This window comes from Halteromyces radiatus, assembly GCF_025201355.1.
Source record: "Halteromyces radiatus strain CBS 162.75 chromosome Unknown BX664scaffold_11, whole genome shotgun sequence".
Lineage (NCBI taxonomy): Eukaryota > Fungi > Mucoromycota > Mucoromycetes > Mucorales > Cunninghamellaceae > Halteromyces > Halteromyces radiatus.
In genome coordinates, this window is record NW_026251697.1 from 180,116 (window position 1) to 201,244 (window position 21,129).

The following is a 21,129-nucleotide window of genomic DNA, read 5'->3' on the forward strand; positions in this document are numbered from 1 at the left end:
GAGAGAATTACCGACAACTATACTATATACTGAAGATGTATGATTCACCCATCATAAGAAATGATAATACTAAAACTAAAAAAAAAAGAAGGCTAATCATAGTAATAAAAATAAAGGATAAAAAAAGGAATGGGAAGGTAGGAGGAGATTAACGTTTTGAAGTAGCACCGAAATTTGGTTTTTCAAGTTTTTCTGATTTGGGAGTCTTGAATTTCAATTCCGCGGCAATAGCAATATGACTAAACATTAAAAAAAAAAAAAAGTTAAATGTTGAGTTATATAGTTGCAAAGATTTTTTTTTTGTTGACTTACTCTGAAGGGAAATGAGCATTGGGGAATCCAACTGATTTATTCAAATAACTTGCATCAATAGGTCCCAATAGTGAGAGTGAGTCGATTGTGTTGCTAGAATACCATATATAATCCAATGTACCCTTGAATCCTGGTGTAAAGTTGGTGATAGGAATGTCTTCACATGTAGCATATGCACTCTTGAGAGATAATGTATGAGAAATACCATCGGTTGTATAACTGCCATACACATAATTGCCAAAATCATCATGATCTTGCTTGATTGTGCCTTTGGATAAGTATTCTACCACTCCAGAATCTGGTGTTGAGTTAAAATCACCGCAAATGATGGTTGGTAAATCCGCTGTTGAAGCATATATAGGTCGCTTTTGTTGTTGTTGAGGAGGAGGAGATGCATTGGGTGAACTTATAGGTTTCAAATGTTTGCTTGCAAATTTTTCCATATCATCCATCATCATCCCAACTTGAACCAACTTGACATCTGCAAATGTAGGATCCCAATGAATATGTGAATTTGCTACCAAGATACGAGCCAAAGTTTCCTTGTTTTCCAGTACTGTCATCACTGCAATATTGTCTTTAGTCATCACTCGATTATAAATATCATCACTTTTCTTGAAATCAGGTCGTTGAAGAGCATTCTGATTGTATTCTAATAGACGATATTCTATCAAATCAAATCTAAAATAATAATAATAATAATAATCAATACCCATATACATCATAATATGAAATCATATTCTTACTTATCAGCCTTGTAAAATGTAGCACAGCCATCTACAAGTCTTCGTTCTTTTTCAGACATTGTCTTTGCACGAGATTTGGGGAAGAACACACCATCATAATTGCCTTGATGCTTCAATGTTTCACCAATGATACCTTCATATTCACCCATTTCCACTTCTTGTAGGCACACAATATCAGTATTCCAGTTCAAGATTTCAGATAAAATCAATTCTTTGCGATAATCCCATGCCAATGCCCATGAAGGTGTATATCCATAAATTTGTGGTGTTGCATATTTTCGACATAAAATGTTGTAACTAAGCACCGTGAATTTTTCTGTATTATAAAAGAAGAAAAATCAGGATTTACTATTCTTTTTTTCCCACATTCTCTCCTTTTTTTTTTTTTTTTTTTTTTTTACCTGCTTCATTTTCTGACATGTCATTTTCCACAGTAATCCATTCCCGATGAGGAGGAGGCATGCCAACTAAATAAATAAATATATGAAAAGAGGATTAGTTAAATTTATCCGATTATGATTTTCTTTTTTTTTTTTTTAATATTACCTGGAGCGTTTTCACGTAATGACACAATGACAGCATGAGTACCTTCTTTCATCAATAAATTATTAAGATCTGCTTGTATAGGATTGCCTTCTAAACCCAATGTTTCAAGTTGATACAAGGTACCCAATTCACTTGGAATAGTGACCAAATTGTTATCAAATAATAACAATTCACGTAAATTGACAAGTAACCCAATTTCAGGTGGTATTGATGAAAGTTTGTTACCCGAAGCATCCAAAGTTTTCAATTGCGAGAGTTGACTAATGGCAGGCGTTAGATAAGTCAAGTTGTTGTGATTGATGTAAAGAACCGTCAAGAATGAATAGTTACACACTGTCGTTGTCAAATTCTTCAAACCCATTCCACCCATATCTAAAGTCGTCCATAAAGTATTACCAGATGTGACATTATTATTATTATTGTTGTTGTTATTGTTGTTGTTGCTATTATCTTGAGAATTGTTACGGGTGTCGACGGTTTTGTTGAAAAGTTTATTGGGATTGTTTGGATCAGTGATAGTGACAGTAGATGATGCTGGTGTACTTCTAGCAACTTGAGCAGCTGTTCGAGCATGATGGTGAGGAGAGGCTGATTGACGTGAGAGTTGGGCATATGAGAGTTGTTTTGAAAGGTGAGTGGAACCAGCAGCAGATACAGTTGTGGCATTAGGCATGGACATGGGCATGGATAAAGAAGGATCAGATGGTGTAGAAGGAGATGAGGTGTGACCAACTACATTGTGAGGTAAAGGTTGGGACATCTTTTGTTGAGCTAATGGAACCATAGGATAACGTACAAAAGAATTGGTGGTGTTGGTACTGTTTGCGTTACTAGTGTTTGTAGTGGAATACATGGGATAACCTGTAGCGTTGCCCATCATGTGACTAGGAGACGATACACCATTGACGGGACTACTGAGACCAGCAGGAGAATTATTTTGTAGTGAAGAGTTATAAAGTTGTTGTAAAGCATGATGGCTGTGAAGAGCATAACCATTCAGTTGGTTTTCTTTGTCCTTGTCAAACGACATGATTTATTAATGTTGTATAGAGGTGAGGATGGTGATGGTTGTGTATTGTGTGGTCTTTTTCCTTGTCTTGACGATCTTGGGTAATGTGAGGTAATTGACCATAGACTTTTTATTATTACATGATCATAAGTTTGTTGATAAAAAGAAAGAAAGAAAGAAAGAAAGAAAGAAAGAGAATCAAAGTTAGTAACAATAACAATTGTAAGAAAGAAAAAAAAAGAATTTTGTTCCAACTTGATCGTTTACCATATAAAACAAGAATAATACTAGTTTTTCTTTCGATTTGCAGTTGTTGTTCAGTTATCTTCGTTTTTTTTTTTTTCCACCCAAATAAAGTAAAAAGTAGATGTAAAGAAAAAGTGTAACACGGAAACAAAAGAAATAAAGAATAGAATAGAAAAAAAAAAAAAAAAAAAAAAAAGGAAAAGAGAAAAAAGAAAAAAAAAAAAAGGATAGAGGAAAAAAAAAAAATTGAATGAGTGTGAGTGGATGGAAACTGAACACTACGTATTCACCCCCCATGAAGATAAATTTTGAAGACCGAAAAAGGAAAGCCAATTTGATTAGCCATTGATCGTTAAGTTCCAATTTTGTTTGATTACTTACAAGCCAGCATACCAAAGTATGCACGCAACTAAACTCAATCAATCCAGAATTGGTAGAGTGTAATTATTTCAATGTTTCGATATCCAGAGATAATTTTTTATGAGCAGATTGCAGATTGATACCTGGAATGGAAATATATATATATAGATGAATAGGTGTTGACATTTGTATTTTTATTGGCAATTTTCAAAGCATCCAACAGTCGCGGCGAACGTGAACAGACGTAATCAATTGATGATTGTAATGCTTCATATGAATATTGTTGCTATTGTAGATAATCACCATGGTAAAAGAAGCCTGTCGACGAGATCATCAAATGTTGTTTAATAATTTCGGGGGAGAGGGGTATGATGACTGGCGGTTCTATATGATATTTTTTTATGCCATTATGATTTATGCCCGTTTTCCTTTTTTTTTTTTTTTATATCTTTCTTTCTTTTCCTTTTATTTCTTTATTTATTTTATTATTTTCATTTGTCATTCACGATAAGTACATTACTTTCTTTTTTTTTATGTTATTTTATGTTTATGGTTCTCATGCTTTTAATAAATATTAGGTTCTGTTATGCTTATAATTGTCTTTTATTGTCTAGTCATATATCAGGCTATGATGTTGGCTTTTTTTTTGAACACAATGTAATTCGTTTTTGACAACTCTCTTTACCAATGATTTATTGACAAAAAATAATAGAACATAAAACATGGGTGAAGGAAAAGCTAAAATATGTAATAAAAAAAAAAAAAGGAAGGAGGTAGGAGAGAGAGAAAAAGAAAGTTTATCTAACTGACTATATATATACACACATAAAAATCCATCCAAAAAAGTTTCTTCATAATTTCGATAGTACGGTCAAAATGTATTTGGAAAGCTTAGGTCGTTGAAGAGCCAATGCAGATAATTCAGCTTCATAAGGTAATATAGAAGAAACATGTTGTTTGTTCATCGCCAAATTCCGTAATAATAATGCTGCTGTCAATGGTACCCCTGAGACTTCTGAATCATCTATCAATAATTTATCCACAGGTACTTTTGTTATACTTCTTTTCTTCTTGTTGTATTTTGATCCAATAGCCAGAGGTTCAACATGGGTTCGTACATGTCCAATCAATGCTGCTCGTCTAGGTATTTGTTTTCTTGTACAGTTTTTCCAATGACAATCCAATAATTCTTTTGTTGCTCCTGCTGTTTCTTCCGGTATATGTGCTGTCATCACATGCGTCAATAATCCTTCATTATCATCTATTACTTTACCACAATTATTCCAATGACAGGTCATTGCTATTCGCAATTGAAAACAAAATAAAAAATAATAAAAATGGTTAATCATCATCAGATCACTTTTTTTTTTTTTTTTTTGTATTTGACATCTCTTTCCTTAAAGATGATTCTTACCTTCATGTCGCTTGTCAGGTCCATACTTGATATTTTGTAGCACCAAATCAATCAAAGGAGCTGGGCCAGCAGCAGCTTTTTGTACTTCTGCAGGTTGAGGAAAGGCAATCACAAGTACAGTATAGAATTCTTTGAGTCCAAATGGTTTGTTGCCACTAAATTTTTCTTGATATCGATTAAAACATTCCTTCAAGGCTAGTGTGTCATTTGAATTCCCAGTTTCCAATATATCTTTCAGCCTACAAAAACAAACAAAAAAAAAAAAAAAAAAAAAAAAAAAAAGGTCAGTCATCCCCCTTTTTTTATAGCAGTAATATCGATATATGTATAAACACTTACCAGCCAAGACATCGGAAAGGTTCATCCAAATTCAAATAATCTGTCAAATCAGGGATTTTAGCTTGTTCAGCTCTTGCATTTTGAGAAGCAGCCAATTGAGCAGCAGGAATACCATGAATAGTTTCATTAATATAATGATTTGTTGTTGAGGAAAGAGGTACCAAACTTGATTTATAAGATAAGAATCCAGTCAGTAGTCCCATCAGATTCCCAGGATATGTCTTGACTAATTGTGTACCAAAATCACCCCGTAAACTAGTATATTGATAAAAGTATTCTAGAGTTGCTGCTACCAATTCTTCATCATCTACAAGTAAGAGTTGAAATAAACGTTCCATCAAGTCCACTTTTGGAATACAGAGTACGCGTTCGTTCACTTCTGTCACAGCTACACGTGTCAACGATCGAATGGCACCTAAGATCAAAGCACGATCATTGGATAAGAGTAGATAAGACATGGCTACAAGATATGGGTCATCAGGACTATGTACAATCACTTGAGGAGCAATGTTTTCCAGGATATCCAAGCACTGTCTTGTCAATTCTGCAAACTGTGAACTAGGTGATAATGTAATACCGGTCATCAAGTAATGTCGTAAAGTATCGTGATGTGCTAAATGTCGAATATTATTATCCAAAAATGAGAAATTTCGAATGATATGGAAGACTTGTAATGTACGTTCAAATATTTCTAGATCTTCTTTACTACAAAACACCCGATGTAGCATATATCCCAAATCATCATCGTCGTCGTCATTCTTCTTGCGATTGTTCACATCTGGTTGTACGTATTTATTGAAAAAAGGTTCAACAAAAGTGACAAGATGATCCACTAAAGTCGGCATGAAGTCTAAACAAAAATTCTCCGAAGCAAAAGAGAACTTGATCAGTGTGTTGAATACCCAATCCACTTCGTTTGGTAAAGATGATTGTAATGCAAGTAAAATCCGTGATCTGAATTCTTCATCAATATGCGCTACAAAATAAAATAAAAAAAAAAATAGTGAGTTCAGTTTCTTCTCATCTCTTCTACTTATTCTCTCTTTTGATTTAAATTTTTCTATTGAGAATATTTACCAGGTGAACCGAGTGCTATGCCGGTAGATGCCGTCATCCGGGTTGGTACATTCGACGATGCGTTTTGAGGTTGTAAAAGTGCTACATCAATAGAAGATCAAATAAAAAAGAAAAGTCATTTTAATCAATAAGATGTCATGATATAACATATATCTGGTTGTTGTTGTTTTTTTTTTTTTTTTTTTCTCTTCTAGTTACCAGTTGCTGTATGTCTTGCTTCATCTTTCGGTCTAATGACAGTATTAGTGGCTGATCCACCTTTCCCTTTGACTTCATCTTGTGGTGGTGTCCAAAATTGATGCCAGTGCATTTCTTGTTCCCATCCCAACTATATGATTAAAAAAACAAAATGGTCAGTCACTATTGAAGGTACCGAGCACTATTATCAAACAATCACTGTTTTTTACCAAATTTTTAGTATAAACGGCTTTCAAAATATAGGCACTATTTGTACAAGTGGATGGAAAGTTGAAACATTCACCAATCTGCTTCCACCTAAATTTTGTTAATGAAGTATAAAAGTGTGATAAGAATTGAGTCTACTCGATATAAAATAAATCGCATTCTTATTATATTTTATGAATCGAAACATACGTGCGACTGTTGGAGACCTATTCATATTTTCAAAAACAAGACAGAAAAAAAAAAGTATAGTGAGTTCAAACATTAACTTGAAAGAAAGAAAAACGATAAATGGGAAGTAAATGAATATACATTACCTGATTGTACCCTCCGGCTTCCATGACTTTCTTATATATCAAGTGTAGATTGAGATGTCGCCCGCCCAAGATCTGATCTGGTTGTAAAACAGTTCTAACAAAGGTTTTAATTCATTTGATGAGTTATTCCATGATTACCTCTTTTTTTTTGTTTACCCTTTTCTATCATGAAATGCTTGTAATTGTTCCATAAATTTAACATATACAGGATCACTTTTGCTAGCTTCTATAGACATGGTGGTAAATAATGTCAAAGAAAAAAAAATTAGAAAGAGAAAGAAAAACGCGCCTATAAAAAAAAATTGGGAGATAGCGGAATTAGAAATACAGTCCATCCTGTATCATACACAATTACATTTTGCTTTTATTTATTGAGGATAGTAAGGAAAGGAGGGTTAAATAATTACTAGATAATTAAAAAAAAAAAGAACATACACGTAAAATAAATGGAAAATGGACATAGGAAGACGAAAGAAGGAATTAAACATCACACTGAAAAAAGGGATGATGTAAGGCTTCACGAGCGGTTATACGAAGTGCAGGATCATAAACAAAAATCTTTTTGAGTAGATCAAACAAGTAGGCATTTCCTTTTGATTGAGATGATGGTACGATATCCTAAATAAGATGAAAGGAAGGTCGATGTTTATAAGAATAATTAGAGCATAAAAAAAAAAAGAAAAGATAACGTTTTTTTTTTGTTTTTTACCTGTAAAGGTTTTAATGCTTTGACATATTTCTTGCTTTGTCGAGTAGTTTCTGTTGTTGGGTATTGTAATCGGTTGTCTTTATAAAACTTTTGCCCATTCCGTCTATTCATAAAGGTAAATATATTAAAACATTGAATTGTATCATTTGTTATGAACTTACGTAGATTGGCGTGCTAATGTGAGAGGTATTTTGCCAAGGACAGCTTCCATCATAGCCAAATGTTCCAAATTGTCATGTGTTTGAAACAAAGCATCACCCGTAAAAAGTTCCACTAGTATACATCCAATGGACCAAATATCACAGGGGAAGGACCAGCCTATACCTTTTCAAATATATAGAAGAGAGAAAAAAACAAAAGGTCTCAGGATCATCATTCCATCCATTATTCTTTTTTTTTTTTTTTTTTCACTTACCCAAGATAATTTCAGGAGCCCTATAATGCCTTGTTGAAACTACTGAGGAATGATATTCTTTATCAAAAGTAGCAGACCCGAAATCAATCAAACGGATTTTCGTACTTTTCAATGTCAGGACTGGTTTGTCAGATTGTTTGTTCTAATAAAAAAAAATAAAAACGTAAGAACCACATGATCATTGATGATGATTTCTCTTTTTTTTTTATGTTACTTTGGAAACAGCATCATTGCTGATCAATAGGATATTTTCGGGTTTCAAGTCTGTATGGATCAATTTCAATTGATGTACAACTATAAGAGAAAGAAAAAAAAGTCAGTTGTATATAAAACAAATAATATACTACATTACACGCAATACTGGTAAAGAGTTGTTTTGCGATTTGTTGGATTTGGCATAAAGGAAAAGGTTGAAAGTGATTGGCCTTCAGGAAATCAAACACCGATTGACCTAACAGTTCAAATACCATGCAAATATGATTTTCATAATCGAACCACTCCACAAGATGGATGCAATTGCTAAAACATAAGAAGAAGAAGAAAAAATAAAGTTAATTTAATTTAGTCTCTTCATCATCATCCCTTTTTTTTTTTTTTGGTTAACTTACTTGAGATTTAATGGATCATGTTCTCTTAATACATTCAATACACGGATTTCGATCTTGCTGGCGTCACGATATTTTTGAATAGCACGGATAACTTTGATAGCACAATGACACTGTTTAACACGATCATAACATTCAATCACTTTTCCAAAAGTACCTTGACCAAGCAATCGCATCATTTTGTCTAAGAGATAAATTTTAAAAAAAAAGTTAAAGTCATTTTTTGATTCATTATAAAAATAAAAGACTTACATCTTTGAGTGAGAGATTCGTTTGGTTTGAAAATAAAGTGACCATCCTTATCATCAATAGGAGAAGACGGAGGGGCTCGATTTGGTGCTAATCGAGCTGACACATTGGTATTTCGAGTAGGGCCTATTACTATTTAAAAAAAGAATAAGAAAAGAAACAGAGAGAAAATGATATGTATTTTCAATATTACCTTGAGTTGTTGGTCCACTAAGTTTTCGTCGTTTCTTTGTTGTAGTTGGTGTAAAAGTAGGTGTAGAAGGTAACGGTTGTTGTTGTTGTTGTTGTCTCCTTTTTTGCCAACGAACTTGGGTATTTTGTTGTTCTTCTTGTTCTCGAATAGCACGTTTAGACCTTGTTGATGCAGCAGGTGGTAAAATGGTATCGTTCATTAAAGGTGTATGTTTTAGGGTACAAGTGGAACTATATTGACTTTCTTGTTGAGGTGTTCGTGGTGGAGTAGGTGAATCTTCTATTACAATAACTTCTTTGGGATATCCATTCTTGTAAAACTCCGTTTGCCAACTATCTTTGCCAGTAGGAGCCATAGTCGTCATAGTAAGATAGTGTTATAGTACGTAAGACAATAAAAAAAGATGTAAACTAAAAAGAAAAGAAAAGAAAGTAATAAAGAGATGGTATGATATTTAATTTAACTATAGTGACAAGAGAGCTCATGACAACAATTTTTTTTTTTTTTTGCCCAGAAAAGAAGAGGCAAGTATGAAAGAGAGGGAGGGGAGAGGAAGGGATTCATTATAGGGAGAGACTGTTTTGTATTACCTGTATTATAAAAGTGTATAATAGTGGCAAATGATTTTAAAAGAATAAAATATTTTCAATGACTTGATAGTGTTGATAATTTAAAAGAGAAAGAAACAAAAGAAAGAAAGAAAGAAAAAAGAAACAGAAAAAAAAAAAGAGAGAGAGAGAGAGAGAAAGAAGAAAAGAAAAAAAAAAATCTAACAACTGATTTTTCCACAATTCACCCCAAAAAGAGTATCCTCTCGTTTTTGAAAGTGCGACACTTCATCTCTCTCTCAAAGAGACTCCTCATATATATATATATCATATCCCCTTCCCTTATTATTATATTATAATAAAAAAAAAAGCAATCACTTAAATTTGACGTCATGCTATCACAGTATTATTCCTTTACCTTTCTTCTCTCTTTTTTTTTTTTTCTTTCTCCGTTTCTTCTCTCTACTTCTTTGTTCTTCTCCTTTTCATTTTATTTTTCCGCATAAACTTTCGGTGTTATCCATGACTTTTTTTCATGCAAAAAATTTTAGCTTTCAATTACCAAATGGTCAACAACTTTTTCATGATATTCAAATCAAACTAAAAAAAGGTGATAGATTGATCATTCAAGGTCCTAGTGGCTGTGGGTAAATAAAAATCTATTCATTCTTTTTTTTTTTTTAAACAAAAGACCTGATTGGCTGAAAGGATCTTTTTTTTTTTCGTTCATTTCTACTTGTAGTAAAACCACACTATTGAAATGTTTGGCTTATCTTATTCCTTATACTCATGGAGAATGTACTTTGGATGATAACAATACTGTTGCTTCACTTGGTGTGCCGATTTGGAGAACGCGTGTCATGTATGTGCCTCAAACCCCTGTTGATCATCCTGGGACTCCAAATGATCTCTTTCAAAAGGTTTGTTCCTTTTCAAGTCTTAAAAAAAGATCGGATTTTGATGATCCCGTAAGTACATCATCAAATCATCATCATTATCATCATCGTCATTATCATCATCATCATCATCATCCACATACCATCATCATCATCCACATACCATCATCATCATTATCATCATCATCATCGTTGACCATAGTATCCATCGCCAACAGAATCAAACTATAATTTACCTTTGACTTTCTTTTTTTTCTTTTTTTTTGCAGATTGAAATAGCAAGACAATGGGATTTATCTGATGACCATTTTGCAGAAAACTGGAGTAATTTGTCTGGTGGGGAAATGCAACGATGTACACTGGCCATTGCTTTGGCATTGAATCCGGATATTTTATTATTAGATGGTACTGATCATAACAATATCAATTTATAAAAGAAAACAGAATCATCAGGTAACTTCTTTTTTTTTTTTATTATTATTATTATTATTATTATTGAACAGAACCGACATCTGCTCTTGATACCGATACCATTGCCAAGGTGGAGGAAACATTGAAAACAAGAACCTGCATATGGATTACTCATGATCCTGGACAACAACAACGTGTCGGTACAAGCACCCTTCATATGAAAAAACCAGATAGTGACGAGGATGAAAATAATAATAATGATGATGATCAACATGTCATCAATGTAGATCATTAATTTATTAATGTAGTTGGCAGTTCAATCATACAATAAATAGTCTAGTTTTCATTGGACCTTTTTCGAAAATAGGAATTTGTTAAAAGTAAACCTTGACAACAAACATAAGATTTTGATTGTAGATTATTCATCATTATGAACAAGAGAAAATGATAATATCTTATGATTCTTAATGATTGTCTTTATTGATTGGTTAATTGATTGATATGATAAATAATAAATAAATGATATGACGGAGACCAATATTACTAAACTATCATGGTCTTATTCTAGGTACTATCTGAGGAGGAACATGGTTTCAACATATACCTATAAAATCAGAATGGTCCAATGAAAGAAAAACTGTTAAATAAAAATTTTATATTCCTTTTGTTTATCATCTTACATCCTCACGGTAAATAATCCTGCCGGTAACCCTTGTTGTACTTGTTCCTTGATCACAGTCAGACCCGCTGCCGTAAATATACGCTTTAATGCATCATTTGGTCTATTGCATATAATAATAATAATAATAAAATACATATATAAATGAGATAATACATATTCTTAATCTCTTTTCTTTTGATCTTACCTAGTAACACTGCTATCTTCTTCATCTACAACATAGTTTTGTGTAGAATTATTTTCTTTGACACCAATCAAACCTCCAGGTGCTAATCCTTTGATACATCGTTTGAAAAAGTTGATCAAATCATCTATATATACATATGAAAAATAAAAAATAAAAAAAAAAGATCAGTCCCCCTCTAGTTGTCAACCAATTGAAGTTTTATTGTTACATGTCCACTCCTTTTTTTTTTTTTTATGCATAAGTATATATCAATGATAATTTTACCATCAGTCAAATGTCCAAGTACCCATTGACACCAGATAAGATCATACTTGTTATCATCCGGTTGAAAATCCTGTAATCCTTGACATCGTACTTGACCCACTCGACCAGCTTGAATATCATCAGCTAAATAACTATCCTTGGCTTGCTGGACAAAGATTGGCGTTTGTTCCACAAGATCTACAGTATCGAAAGGAACGCGTAACAAGAAATGTTTCGTGACACGTCCAATACCTGCACCACAATCACACGCATAATGAGTACGTAACGATGGTTCCTTTTTGATAGTATTGTTGACCCCTTTTACACCATGTACATATTCATCAATAAAAGCCAATGAACCAGCCACGTCAATCGGATCCACTTGAGAAAATCCACCTAACATCCCATCCACCGTTGGTTCTACACTTGTCCAATATGCTTGAGCATTACTATACCAATCCGGTTGTTCCATCAAATCTGTCTGATCATCCTTTTTGAATCCCTACTTTTTCCAATGAGAATTATAGTTAATGTTTTCCCGAGAAAAGTACAGATATAATATAATGGATAGTCACCATTTCCATTTTTGTATTACTAGTATCCATGGTGAAAAAAAAAAATATAGAATATAACTTACAATAGGTGACATGATGGGAAACAAGTGAAAATAAAAAGATAGGAAACAAAAATAATAAAAAAAAAAAAAAGTAAAAAAATTGTTAATAGAGGAAACTCAGGCGGGAGTTGAACTTTTGGTTCAAAATTTTTGTTCAAAGGCCTGCTGCTTGAATCAATATTTTCTGTATCTGATGATAATCAATTTTTTGATAGTAAATAGGGACATATGACATCTCATTATCAACTTGGAATCCATGTATTTCATCACTTTGGATCCATACCACAACTTGAGAAATCAATGTGAAGGTGCGACTTTTTTAAAATCTTTTTGAAATATGATTGTGAAGGAAACCTGTCTTTTTCTTCCTTTTTCTTTTTATTTTTATTATTGTTATTGTTATTGTTATTGTTATTACTTATAAATAAATAAAAAAAATGATGAAAAAAAAAGAATGAACTCATGAATGTAATAGCATTACATTTCTAACATTGTAATGACAATTGGATATTGGTTATTCAACATGTTGAACTTGCTTCTTCTACTTTCTTTTCCTTTATAGTATTTATGGTGAAAAAAAAAAAAAAAAAAAAAAAAGATGATGAACTACCTCTAGAAATGACACAACTGGTAAATACTATCAACACATTGTCTTATGGTAAAACCAAGAAAAAAAAGTTTAGAATGAATGAAAAAGTGTATTTCAAGCTATCAACAATATGACTTTATTTTTTTTTTCTCTTATTCTAGTTTATTTGATGCTTGTGATAAAAATCACGTATAGTCTCTAGAAGCACGATAGTCTCTGAATTGAACTCATTATGGAACTCGGTCTCTTGAATGAATGAAAGGATGGATATTATTATTTTACAGCTTGTTGTAAATCCTTGTCTGTGTCCTGATTTTATATCATCCGCACGCATGAATTTATTTCTTATTTGGATCGGATCCTTTTTTTTTTTCTTTTTTTGTATTTCTTTCTTCTATTATTCACTTTTTTTATTTCTTCCTTCTCTGTTTTGACAGTTCGTTTGTTACTTTGTAATGACTTCTTCTTTACGAGGAAACATACCTTTACAAACAATATGGTAAGGAAACAAATCGTCATTTTGGATCTTGCAATTAATAACCTTGTCTTATTTTGCTTTTTCTTTTTGAATTAGGAATGCTGGAGCCACTGTTGGTGGAAGAAAGTCAAGAACAAGACTTCAAATGGAAAAACAATTTGCCAATATTAATACAACTGTTTTATGGTAAAAAAAAAAAAAAAAAATTAAAGTATATTCTTAAAACTTATGTATTAACATATATTTATTTAATACAGTGATCATCTTGTCGATGTACAACATGAAATGTCATTACGTACTATGTCTCGTTTACTACTCGGTATATCCTTCATTGTGAATAAGAAAACTACTCGTGTTTATGGTAAATGATTCATTTGATTATTTAAATATTATTATTATTAACTAAACTATCATTGTTTGATGTAGGAAACGTCATGGATCTCTTGGAAAGGATTCATCGAGAATTGGGAACCAATCAAACGCGTCATATTGATTTACCAATCACAACACCAAAGTAAGAAATCACTCTATTAAATGAAGCTAGTCCTCATCCATTATTATGTTCCTTTTTTTTGATAGCATTAGAAAAATTACATTATGTGACAATCCTTTCATGATGAATTATGCTTTTACGAATCCACGGTTGCCTTTGGTAAGGGATCATAAAGATTAAGTTCAAAAGATACCTGTTTTTTTTTTTTTATTATACCTTTTTTTTTGTTTATTTATTTTTTTCTACCTGTTTTTTCGGGATGGCATGTAATGCTTAGCTTGAAAATGACAGATTCGTATTCCCCAGTCCTGTCAACTCGATCATCACTGTACGAGAAGATACTATTACATTACCAAGCTCTACTTCCAATATAATGCAACCTATTCAAGTCATATCTTCCCGTGAAAATGAAGATGAACAATGGTTAGAAGGGATTGACTTTCATCAACAACAGCAAATAACTACACAACATAATGGTATCGAGATAACGATGGATCAGCCTCACGGATCATCTTCATCTTCTTCAACCCGTATTCCTCTACATCAACAACAATTGGATGAACCAGTATTGACATCAATGGAAGAAAATGATCATGCTTACAATATGGAAAACAGCGAAGAATGGAAATCACTGATGATGGATGCTCAATTGGATCTAGGACAAGATGCTTCGGATGATGTTGATGAAGAAAGGTAACGTTTTATTTATTATATAAAATGGGACAATGGTAAACTAATCCAATTTTTTTTAAAAAAAAAAAATGTTTAGACTCAACCGTCATGACATCGATATCCCTCAGCTTGTGCCTTCCATATCACCAGTAGGTTATTATTCCAAATAATTAATGTATTCATATTCATCAATCTCTTGTATTTTATTTAGCCATTGCAAGAACATACGTCTTATCATGGAGATCCTATAGAACAACAGGAACAACAACAACAAGAAGAAATAGGCGAAGATCAAATGGATTTCGATATCTTTGATATTAGCAATAGTGATCGTCCTCTGGCTGCGAGACCAACACGATTGACAGCTCCATTATCGACGGATTACATCATGAACGATGTTCAACAAAGTTCATATCTCGATTCACAACTTGTAATGCCACCACCACAAGCATCACCGACATCGTCAATACAAACAGATGCCTACTCTCGCATATTGCTTGATTCTCTTCCATCTGATCTGCCAGGCTCTCCTACTGGTCGTCGTCGTCATCGTCGTATCACCCGTCTGGATAGAGATGAAATTGTGTTACCAGTTGCTGTTTACGACGCAACAGATCGTATACTTATGCACGACAATCATTCTCGTCCTCTGATTCGTAAGCAAGAATTGGTAAGTTCTCTTCCTTTCATAATATGATGTTGATGATTCATTAATGATGAATATATATATATATATATATATATATATATATTTTAGATACGACGATATCGACAGCAGCTTTATCTACCTCAAATCCAAACAAATACAATTATCAATAAGGTAGTACAACAAGCAAGAGGAAGATTTGGAAATAACAGCAACGTGGTAAGACTAGTTTTGGATATATATATATATGTATGTTATATATTCATATTCCAAATTACCTTTTTTAGCGAGGTGAAGTAGAAATAGGTCGACAAATGGAACAAGGAAGAAATCAAGAACCTCATGATGACTATTTACCTCATGGATTGGATATTGATGATGGTATTGTTACGGATCGGTTGCGGACTTCCCGAGATAATATAAGTAAAGTATAAAAGATTGTCATTTTTTTTTTATTTGTTTATTTATTTAAATATTTATTTATTAGGCGGATCACCACTACGGATCATTAGTCCGGATTTTCAATTTGAATTAGAAGATGACAAACGAAGTAGCCATACAGGATCTAGTTTATTTCGACAAAAACAACAACAACAACAACAACAAGGAATATCCGGAATGTTCAGTCATTTTTTACGTCAACCATGGTATCCTCCTTCTTCTTTGGATCACGAGGAATTGAATTATCCAGTGGATTCTTTTGATGATGATGATGGTGAAGGTAAATCTTGATAAAAAAAAAAAAAAAAAGGAGGCATCGGTTAGGTGGAATAAGGAGACATATCGGAAGATTGATTTTTTTTTATTTATTTATATGTATAGAACTTAATTATGGTGACTATTTGGAAATGAACGTTGATTATCAACCACAAGAGACAACAAATTTATCCAATGCAAATGACTTTTATACGTAAGTTACATCTAAGGAGAATGAAAAGGAGAATCGATTGAACTGATGAGTGACTAATGATTGCGTTCATATTGGGGGGGTGAAATTAGGTATCTTGAATTATTTACAAGTGATCAACAACGTACATGTTTTTTTCAGGACTTATTCATCTCTGGGGAAAACAAAAGATCCGAAGTGGCCCTTGCTTTTTATCTTGTATTAGGTAAAGAAGAAGATATATAAAGAATCATTCATTTCCTTTTTTTTTATTATTTATTTAGTTTTGGCTACTCAAGGCAATCGACTTTATCCAGAACAAACAAAACCTTATGGTCCTCTTCTACTTCGTTTACTTTGATTTCAATATTTGATACTTTGGGACAACGAAAAGTTATTTCTTTTATATTTTTTAGCCACCCATCCATACACAGATATATATACTTCTCCTTTTTTTATTTCCCCTTTTTTTTTTATTCTTCTTTTGTTTGTCAGTTAGTGTTTTGCGTTAGTTATTCCCCCACTTTTTCGAGGTGCAAGTTTATCTAAAAAGGGTTATTTTTCACTTTTTGGTTAACCTGCATCCAATCATTGTTACCCCTCTCTATTCATGACAACTTTTGAAATAAAGACAACAGATTTTATATGTACTATATGTTTTATTGATTGATTTGTGATTGTATATAATGTTTGAATGCTATAAACTAAAAAAAAATAAAAACATAAAAAAAATAAATAATAGATTAAAAATAAATAAAAACAAGAAAAAGAGTTTTTTTTTTTGTTCTTCATAAATAAATAAAAAGAGAGAGAGAATGAAAAAAAAAAGATTATACACAAAATAAGAATTGAAGAGGAGAAGGCATTCATGGAGATGAAAGGGATAAAGATCAATAAGGCATAAAAAAAAAAAGAAGTAAGACATAAGAACAATAATAAATATAAATATAAAAAGAAATAAAAAAAAAAAATGGAGGATCATAGATTTCGATAACGTCGTTGACCAAGACCTTTCATAGCCTGAATTTCGGGACTAAGACGACAAGATTCTTCCATACGTAAATGACGTTTCAAGGCATCGGTGCGGGCAAAGGCTTTCTTGCAAGATAAACAGACATAGGGTTTGGCGCCAGTGTGCACCCTGATATGGCGATGTAAATCATGTTTTCGAGCAAAGGCTCTTGGGCAGGTCATACATGCATAAGGTCGAGTTGGATGTGTTTTGGATAAAACAAGATTATTATCAGATGGCGGGTCTTTCATATACATAGATCTTCGATGAAAATCAAACGTGGAGATATCAGTCGACGGTGATGATGTTGCTGGTGATGTAGGTGAGGTAAAGAAAGCTTGTAATTCCGTCATGGGATCCATAGTGGATACATCTTCATAAGACGAGGCACTGGGAGAATGATACACAGACGATGTGGGTGATGGTGATGATGATGCATGAGAAATAGAAGAAAGTGATGATGATGAAGAAAGCGATGATGAAGATGGAGAAGATGAAGTCCAAGCCAAATCAGTGGATGATTCATTCATGACTGGTAAAGGTGGAGGAGGAAGGCCCATGGTGTAAGTGGTCGTATAATAATAAGAAGATGGTTTGTCAGGATGCATCTTTTGCTCTGCATAGTGTGTGGGTGGCGATAACGGTAATGAGGTCATCATCAAATAAGGTGGCTGTTGTTGATCATTCAAAGTAACATGATGATGATAATGATGATGATGTTCTTGTTGTTGTTGTTGTTGATGAAACATGAATCTTCTTGGATATGAAATACAAAGAGATAAAGAGAAAAAAAGAAAGAAAGAAAAAGAAAGAAAAAGAAAAAGAAAAAAAAAGGAAAAGAAAGAAAAAAATGGAAATAAAAAAAAAAATATTTTTATACTTTTTGCATTAGACTGATAGGTGATTTCAAATTTCAAGTGCCGTCCCCAATTGGCTGGTACCCCATTTTTGTCTATCAATAAGAAAATAAGCTTTCTTTTCCTTTATGGCACCAAGGGGTGTGGGTTTAATCTTTAACTATGGGGAGACACCGAGAAGCGGTATTCCAATGAGTGCATAAAAAAGTATAATAGTAAAACAAAAGTCTATTCACAAAGGTATTGTTGTTGATTGTTAAGGAGGTAAAAAGGAGGTAAAAAGGAGAATGATATCATCTTATTATTATTATTATTATTACTTGATTACAATTGTAGATCGTTATTATTTATAAACTTGCTCCTTGTCTTTTTGATTATTATTTTGATGATGATTCTTTTACTTAAGGAGACCAATCAATTATAAATGGATGTTTTTTTGCTATTGAATGTTTCAAGTTTGGTGACAAATGAAGATTTTATTTGTTTATATTTTTATACTGTTTATTTATTGTGTCACCTTCGAGATCCTATTGTAGATGGTTTTAAAAAAAAAAGGGGGGGGCATACAAACAGAAGAGAAAAACAAACATTGTATTGTGATATAAAAAAAAAAAGACATCAATATAATTTGAATGAAAAAAAAAGAAATAGGTGACATCAATAACAATAATCATCATCATAAAAGAAAACGTCTCCTTGTTTTGCCATTCTTATATAAACACCGGGATTGGTAGTAAAGCAAAAAAGGTTGATCAATTGCCTTTTTTGTCTTTCTGCCGGTTCAAATGTTCCCCTCTGACTTTTTTTTTTTTACAATTCTACCTTTGGCTCGACCACGTTTCTGTATTCGTCAATTATCATCTTAAAAAAAGTCAGACCATATTATATGAATTGACAAATTACACAATCATTAATGACTTGATCATGGAACCCCCCCTCATTTCATCTTACTATCAACATATTGTAATCTTTTCATAAAAAAAAAAGAATCAGATTTTTATTTTTCTATTATGTAAATAAAATAAAAAAAAGAAGGGGTATTGTCAAAAACAAAGAATGTGTATATAAAAGTACAAAAGGGAATATGTATATGAAGGGAATATCTATTCTATCATGCAATGGCAGCCGATTCCTTTTGTTGTTGTAATGGTGCATGAGTCATTGTCCGTGGTACTATTAAAAAAAAAAGATATATATATTAATCCATCCATCCTTCAATATATTTTAAAGATTTTTTTTTACCTTGTCGTTTACAAAGAGGATGATTGGCAGGAGTCAAGAGTTGAAAACTACACATCAAATCCTTATCTACACTCATGACAGCACCAAGATTGTCAAATTCACCACAATAATTGGGAGCAGAGAATACAGTGACTAGAGATCGATTATGAAAGAATTCATACCCATCCTCTACTACCATATGAGCACGACAAATCAAATCCAAATCAAAGGTGGCTAGAAATTCATCGATCGCCTTGTGACCAAAACAATAAGAAACGCCACGGTCACTATCTTGCCAATCCGGTGTTTCATCCGTTGGGTCCGACCACAGTAGATCATTCAATAATCCATATTCAGGGATATCCACAGGTCGTTCAATCCGTCGAATGTCATCCATACTTGTCAATGATGGTGAAAGCCCGCCATGCACACAAAAGATCTTGTCTCCCACCAATGCAGCTATCGGTAATACATTAAATACATCTACAAATAATCGCCACATTTTAACACTTAGACGTCGTTTGCATTCATCATAAAATCCATACACTAATAAAAAAAAAATAATCAATATCCTCTTTTTTTTTTTTTCTTTTCCTTTTTTTTTAAAATACCTCTTGTGACATTTTGATTTTCATGATTGCCTCGAAGTAAAAAGAAAGTTTCAGGATATTTGATTTTATAGCATAAAAGTAAAAGCATTGTTTCCAGACTTTGTTTCCCACGATCCACATAATCACCCAAAAACAGATAATTACTTGAAGGAGGAAAACCGGACATTTGAAATAAACGAAGTAAATCTGAATATTGTCCATGAGTATCTCCAACGATCTTGACAGGTGGTGATAATTCCAATAATGTCTATACAAAAAAAAAAAAAAAAAAAAAAAAAATGAGTGACAATCATATCTATTATTATTTTTTTTTAAAAAGAAAAAAAAGAAAGAAACTTACAGGTTGTTGTAAAAAGATTTCCATAGCAACATGACAAATCATATCCACTTCCATCACATTCAAACATAATCGTTGTGAACCCTTGATTTTGCCATATCCTGCTGCCAATAATCGTTCAATATAGTCATCAATGATATACATAGATGAATCCATTGTGGACACTGTTGAATGTACAGACGTATTACGCTGGTGGCCCTTACTGCTGTTATCATTATTATCATTGTTCTTGCTATCCTTGTTGTCCTTGTCATCGTTATCGCCTTTATTGTCCTTGTTGGTATTGTTATTGTCAGAGGCCTGGTTGATGATCGTTGGTTCTTTCTCTTTACTGTGTTCTGAATGTATTAATGTTGGTTCATGAAGGTTGTTGATCATAAGGTCATCCTTTGAACAAGATGTGTCGTCCACTTCTGTAGTATCAGGCCAAATATTCTTTGGTGGAGAAGGCATACTAAAACTTTTGCCGAGTTTGGATTTCTTGCGTACACCATGTCTTGAAGATTTGGAATGTTGATTACCCATAAATGTCAAATGGGTTGAAAGATGGAAGAAAAAAAAAGAAAAAAAAAAAAAAAGAAAAAAAGAAAAAAGAGGGAGGGGGAAATAGAAAATAATAATAAAAAAAATAATAATAGATAATATATAAGCAATAATAACAATAATAATAAAAGAGGGGCGGGGAAGAAAAAGAAACCAGGACAAAAAAGAGAGAAAGAGAGAGAGTTTCTTGTACTATTTTTACCTGTTTTCATCTTCTCATTCTTCCATTCCGGTAAACCGGGTTCTAAAGAAGTCCGCTTATGAC

General features: G+C 32.6%; 8 protein-coding genes across 8 annotated transcripts; 2 read left to right on the forward strand and 6 right to left on the reverse strand.

The window, feature by feature from the left end:
* Positions 1–148: 148 nt before the first annotated feature.
* Positions 149–2,364, reverse strand: BX664DRAFT_270280 (Endonuclease/exonuclease/phosphatase; the record flags this gene model as incomplete). The annotated part of the gene is made up of 5 exons (XM_051541084.1): positions 149–239; positions 313–993; positions 1,059–1,374; positions 1,460–1,525; positions 1,605–2,364. The coding sequence occupies 5 exons, from the start codon at positions 2,362–2,364 to the stop codon at positions 149–151; spliced, it is 1,914 nt and encodes a 637-aa protein (XP_051395988.1).
* Positions 2,365–4,616: 2,252 nt separating this feature from the next.
* On the reverse strand, positions 4,617–6,792 carry BX664DRAFT_367263 (uncharacterized protein; the record flags this gene model as incomplete). The annotated part of the gene is made up of 4 exons (XM_051548562.1): positions 4,617–4,872; positions 4,973–5,948; positions 6,248–6,377; positions 6,721–6,792. The coding sequence occupies 4 exons, from the start codon at positions 6,790–6,792 to the stop codon at positions 4,617–4,619; spliced, it is 1,434 nt and encodes a 477-aa protein (XP_051395989.1).
* A 367-nt stretch (positions 6,793–7,159) lies between these two features.
* BX664DRAFT_369403 (kinase-like domain-containing protein) lies at positions 7,160–9,303 on the reverse strand (the record flags this gene model as incomplete). Its single annotated transcript, XM_051548612.1, has 9 exons — positions 7,160–7,386; positions 7,478–7,580; positions 7,639–7,801; positions 7,893–8,034; positions 8,107–8,186; positions 8,245–8,411; positions 8,501–8,681; positions 8,750–8,872; positions 8,940–9,303. The coding sequence occupies 9 exons, from the start codon at positions 9,301–9,303 to the stop codon at positions 7,249–7,251; spliced, it is 1,461 nt and encodes a 486-aa protein (XP_051395990.1). The 3' UTR covers positions 7,160–7,248.
* A 927-nt stretch (positions 9,304–10,230) lies between these two features.
* On the forward strand, positions 10,231–11,008 carry BX664DRAFT_238841 (P-loop containing nucleoside triphosphate hydrolase protein; the record flags this gene model as incomplete). The annotated part of the gene is made up of 3 exons (XM_051540204.1): positions 10,231–10,455; positions 10,653–10,788; positions 10,887–11,008. Coding segments are annotated over 3 exons (483 nt in total), but the record flags the coding sequence as incomplete, so codon positions are not given.
* Positions 11,009–11,210: 202 nt separating this feature from the next.
* BX664DRAFT_43092 (alpha-N-methyltransferase NTM1) lies at positions 11,211–12,575 on the reverse strand. Its single transcript, XM_051549579.1, has 5 exons — positions 12,541–12,575; positions 11,925–12,408; positions 11,661–11,784; positions 11,475–11,576; positions 11,211–11,398 (listed from the first exon to the last, which is right to left on the reverse strand). Exons 2-5 carry the CDS (start codon positions 12,373–12,375, stop codon positions 11,359–11,361), a joined length of 717 nt encoding a protein of 238 aa, XP_051395992.1. The 5' UTR covers positions 12,376–12,408; positions 12,541–12,575; the 3' UTR covers positions 11,211–11,358.
* Positions 12,576–13,492: 917 nt separating this feature from the next.
* On the forward strand, positions 13,493–16,919 carry BX664DRAFT_343389 (uncharacterized protein). The gene is made up of 14 exons (XM_051547297.1): positions 13,493–13,607; positions 13,683–13,772; positions 13,844–13,947; positions 14,013–14,100; positions 14,166–14,238; positions 14,357–14,772; positions 14,849–14,900; positions 14,963–15,421; positions 15,509–15,616; positions 15,685–15,820; positions 15,885–16,118; positions 16,220–16,307; positions 16,397–16,509; positions 16,568–16,919. The coding sequence occupies exons 1-14, from the start codon at positions 13,564–13,566 to the stop codon at positions 16,642–16,644; spliced, it is 2,082 nt and encodes a 693-aa protein (XP_051395993.1). The 5' UTR covers positions 13,493–13,563; the 3' UTR covers positions 16,645–16,919.
* Positions 16,920–17,261: 342 nt separating this feature from the next.
* On the reverse strand, positions 17,262–17,546 carry BX664DRAFT_270333 (uncharacterized protein; the record flags this gene model as incomplete). Its single annotated transcript, XM_051541087.1, has 1 exon — positions 17,262–17,546. The coding sequence occupies one exon, from the start codon at positions 17,544–17,546 to the stop codon at positions 17,262–17,264; it is 285 nt and encodes a 94-aa protein (XP_051395994.1).
* A 1,804-nt stretch (positions 17,547–19,350) lies between these two features.
* On the reverse strand, positions 19,351–20,465 carry BX664DRAFT_270326 (Metallo-dependent phosphatase-like protein; the record flags this gene model as incomplete). The annotated part of the gene is made up of 3 exons (XM_051541086.1): positions 19,351–19,919; positions 19,985–20,231; positions 20,325–20,465. The coding sequence occupies 3 exons, from the start codon at positions 20,463–20,465 to the stop codon at positions 19,351–19,353; spliced, it is 957 nt and encodes a 318-aa protein (XP_051395995.1).
* Between the last annotated feature and the right edge of the window lie 664 nt (positions 20,466–21,129).

Excerpts from the sequence above, each read along its gene's own strand:
- BX664DRAFT_43092 (XM_051549579.1), bottom strand. The coding sequence starts at position 12,375 with ATGGAACAACCGGATTGGTATAGTAATGCTCAAGCATATTGGACAAGT. Across the intron at positions 11,785-11,924 it reads ACTTGGACATTTGACTGATG|ATGATTTGATCAACTTTTTC; the intron begins GTAAAATTATCA and ends ATGTATATATAG. Across the intron at positions 11,577-11,660 it reads GAAGATAGCAGTGTTACTAG|ACCAAATGATGCATTAAAGC; the intron begins GTAAGATCAAAA and ends TATATGCAATAG.
- BX664DRAFT_343389 (XM_051547297.1), top strand. The coding sequence starts at position 13,564 with ATGACTTCTTCTTTACGAGGAAACATACCTTTACAAACAATATG. Across the intron at positions 15,821-15,884 it reads GACTTCCCGAGATAATATAA|GCGGATCACCACTACGGATC; the intron begins GTAAAGTATAAA and ends TTTATTTATTAG. Across the intron at positions 16,308-16,396 it reads AATGCAAATGACTTTTATAC|GTATCTTGAATTATTTACAA; the intron begins GTAAGTTACATC and ends GGGTGAAATTAG.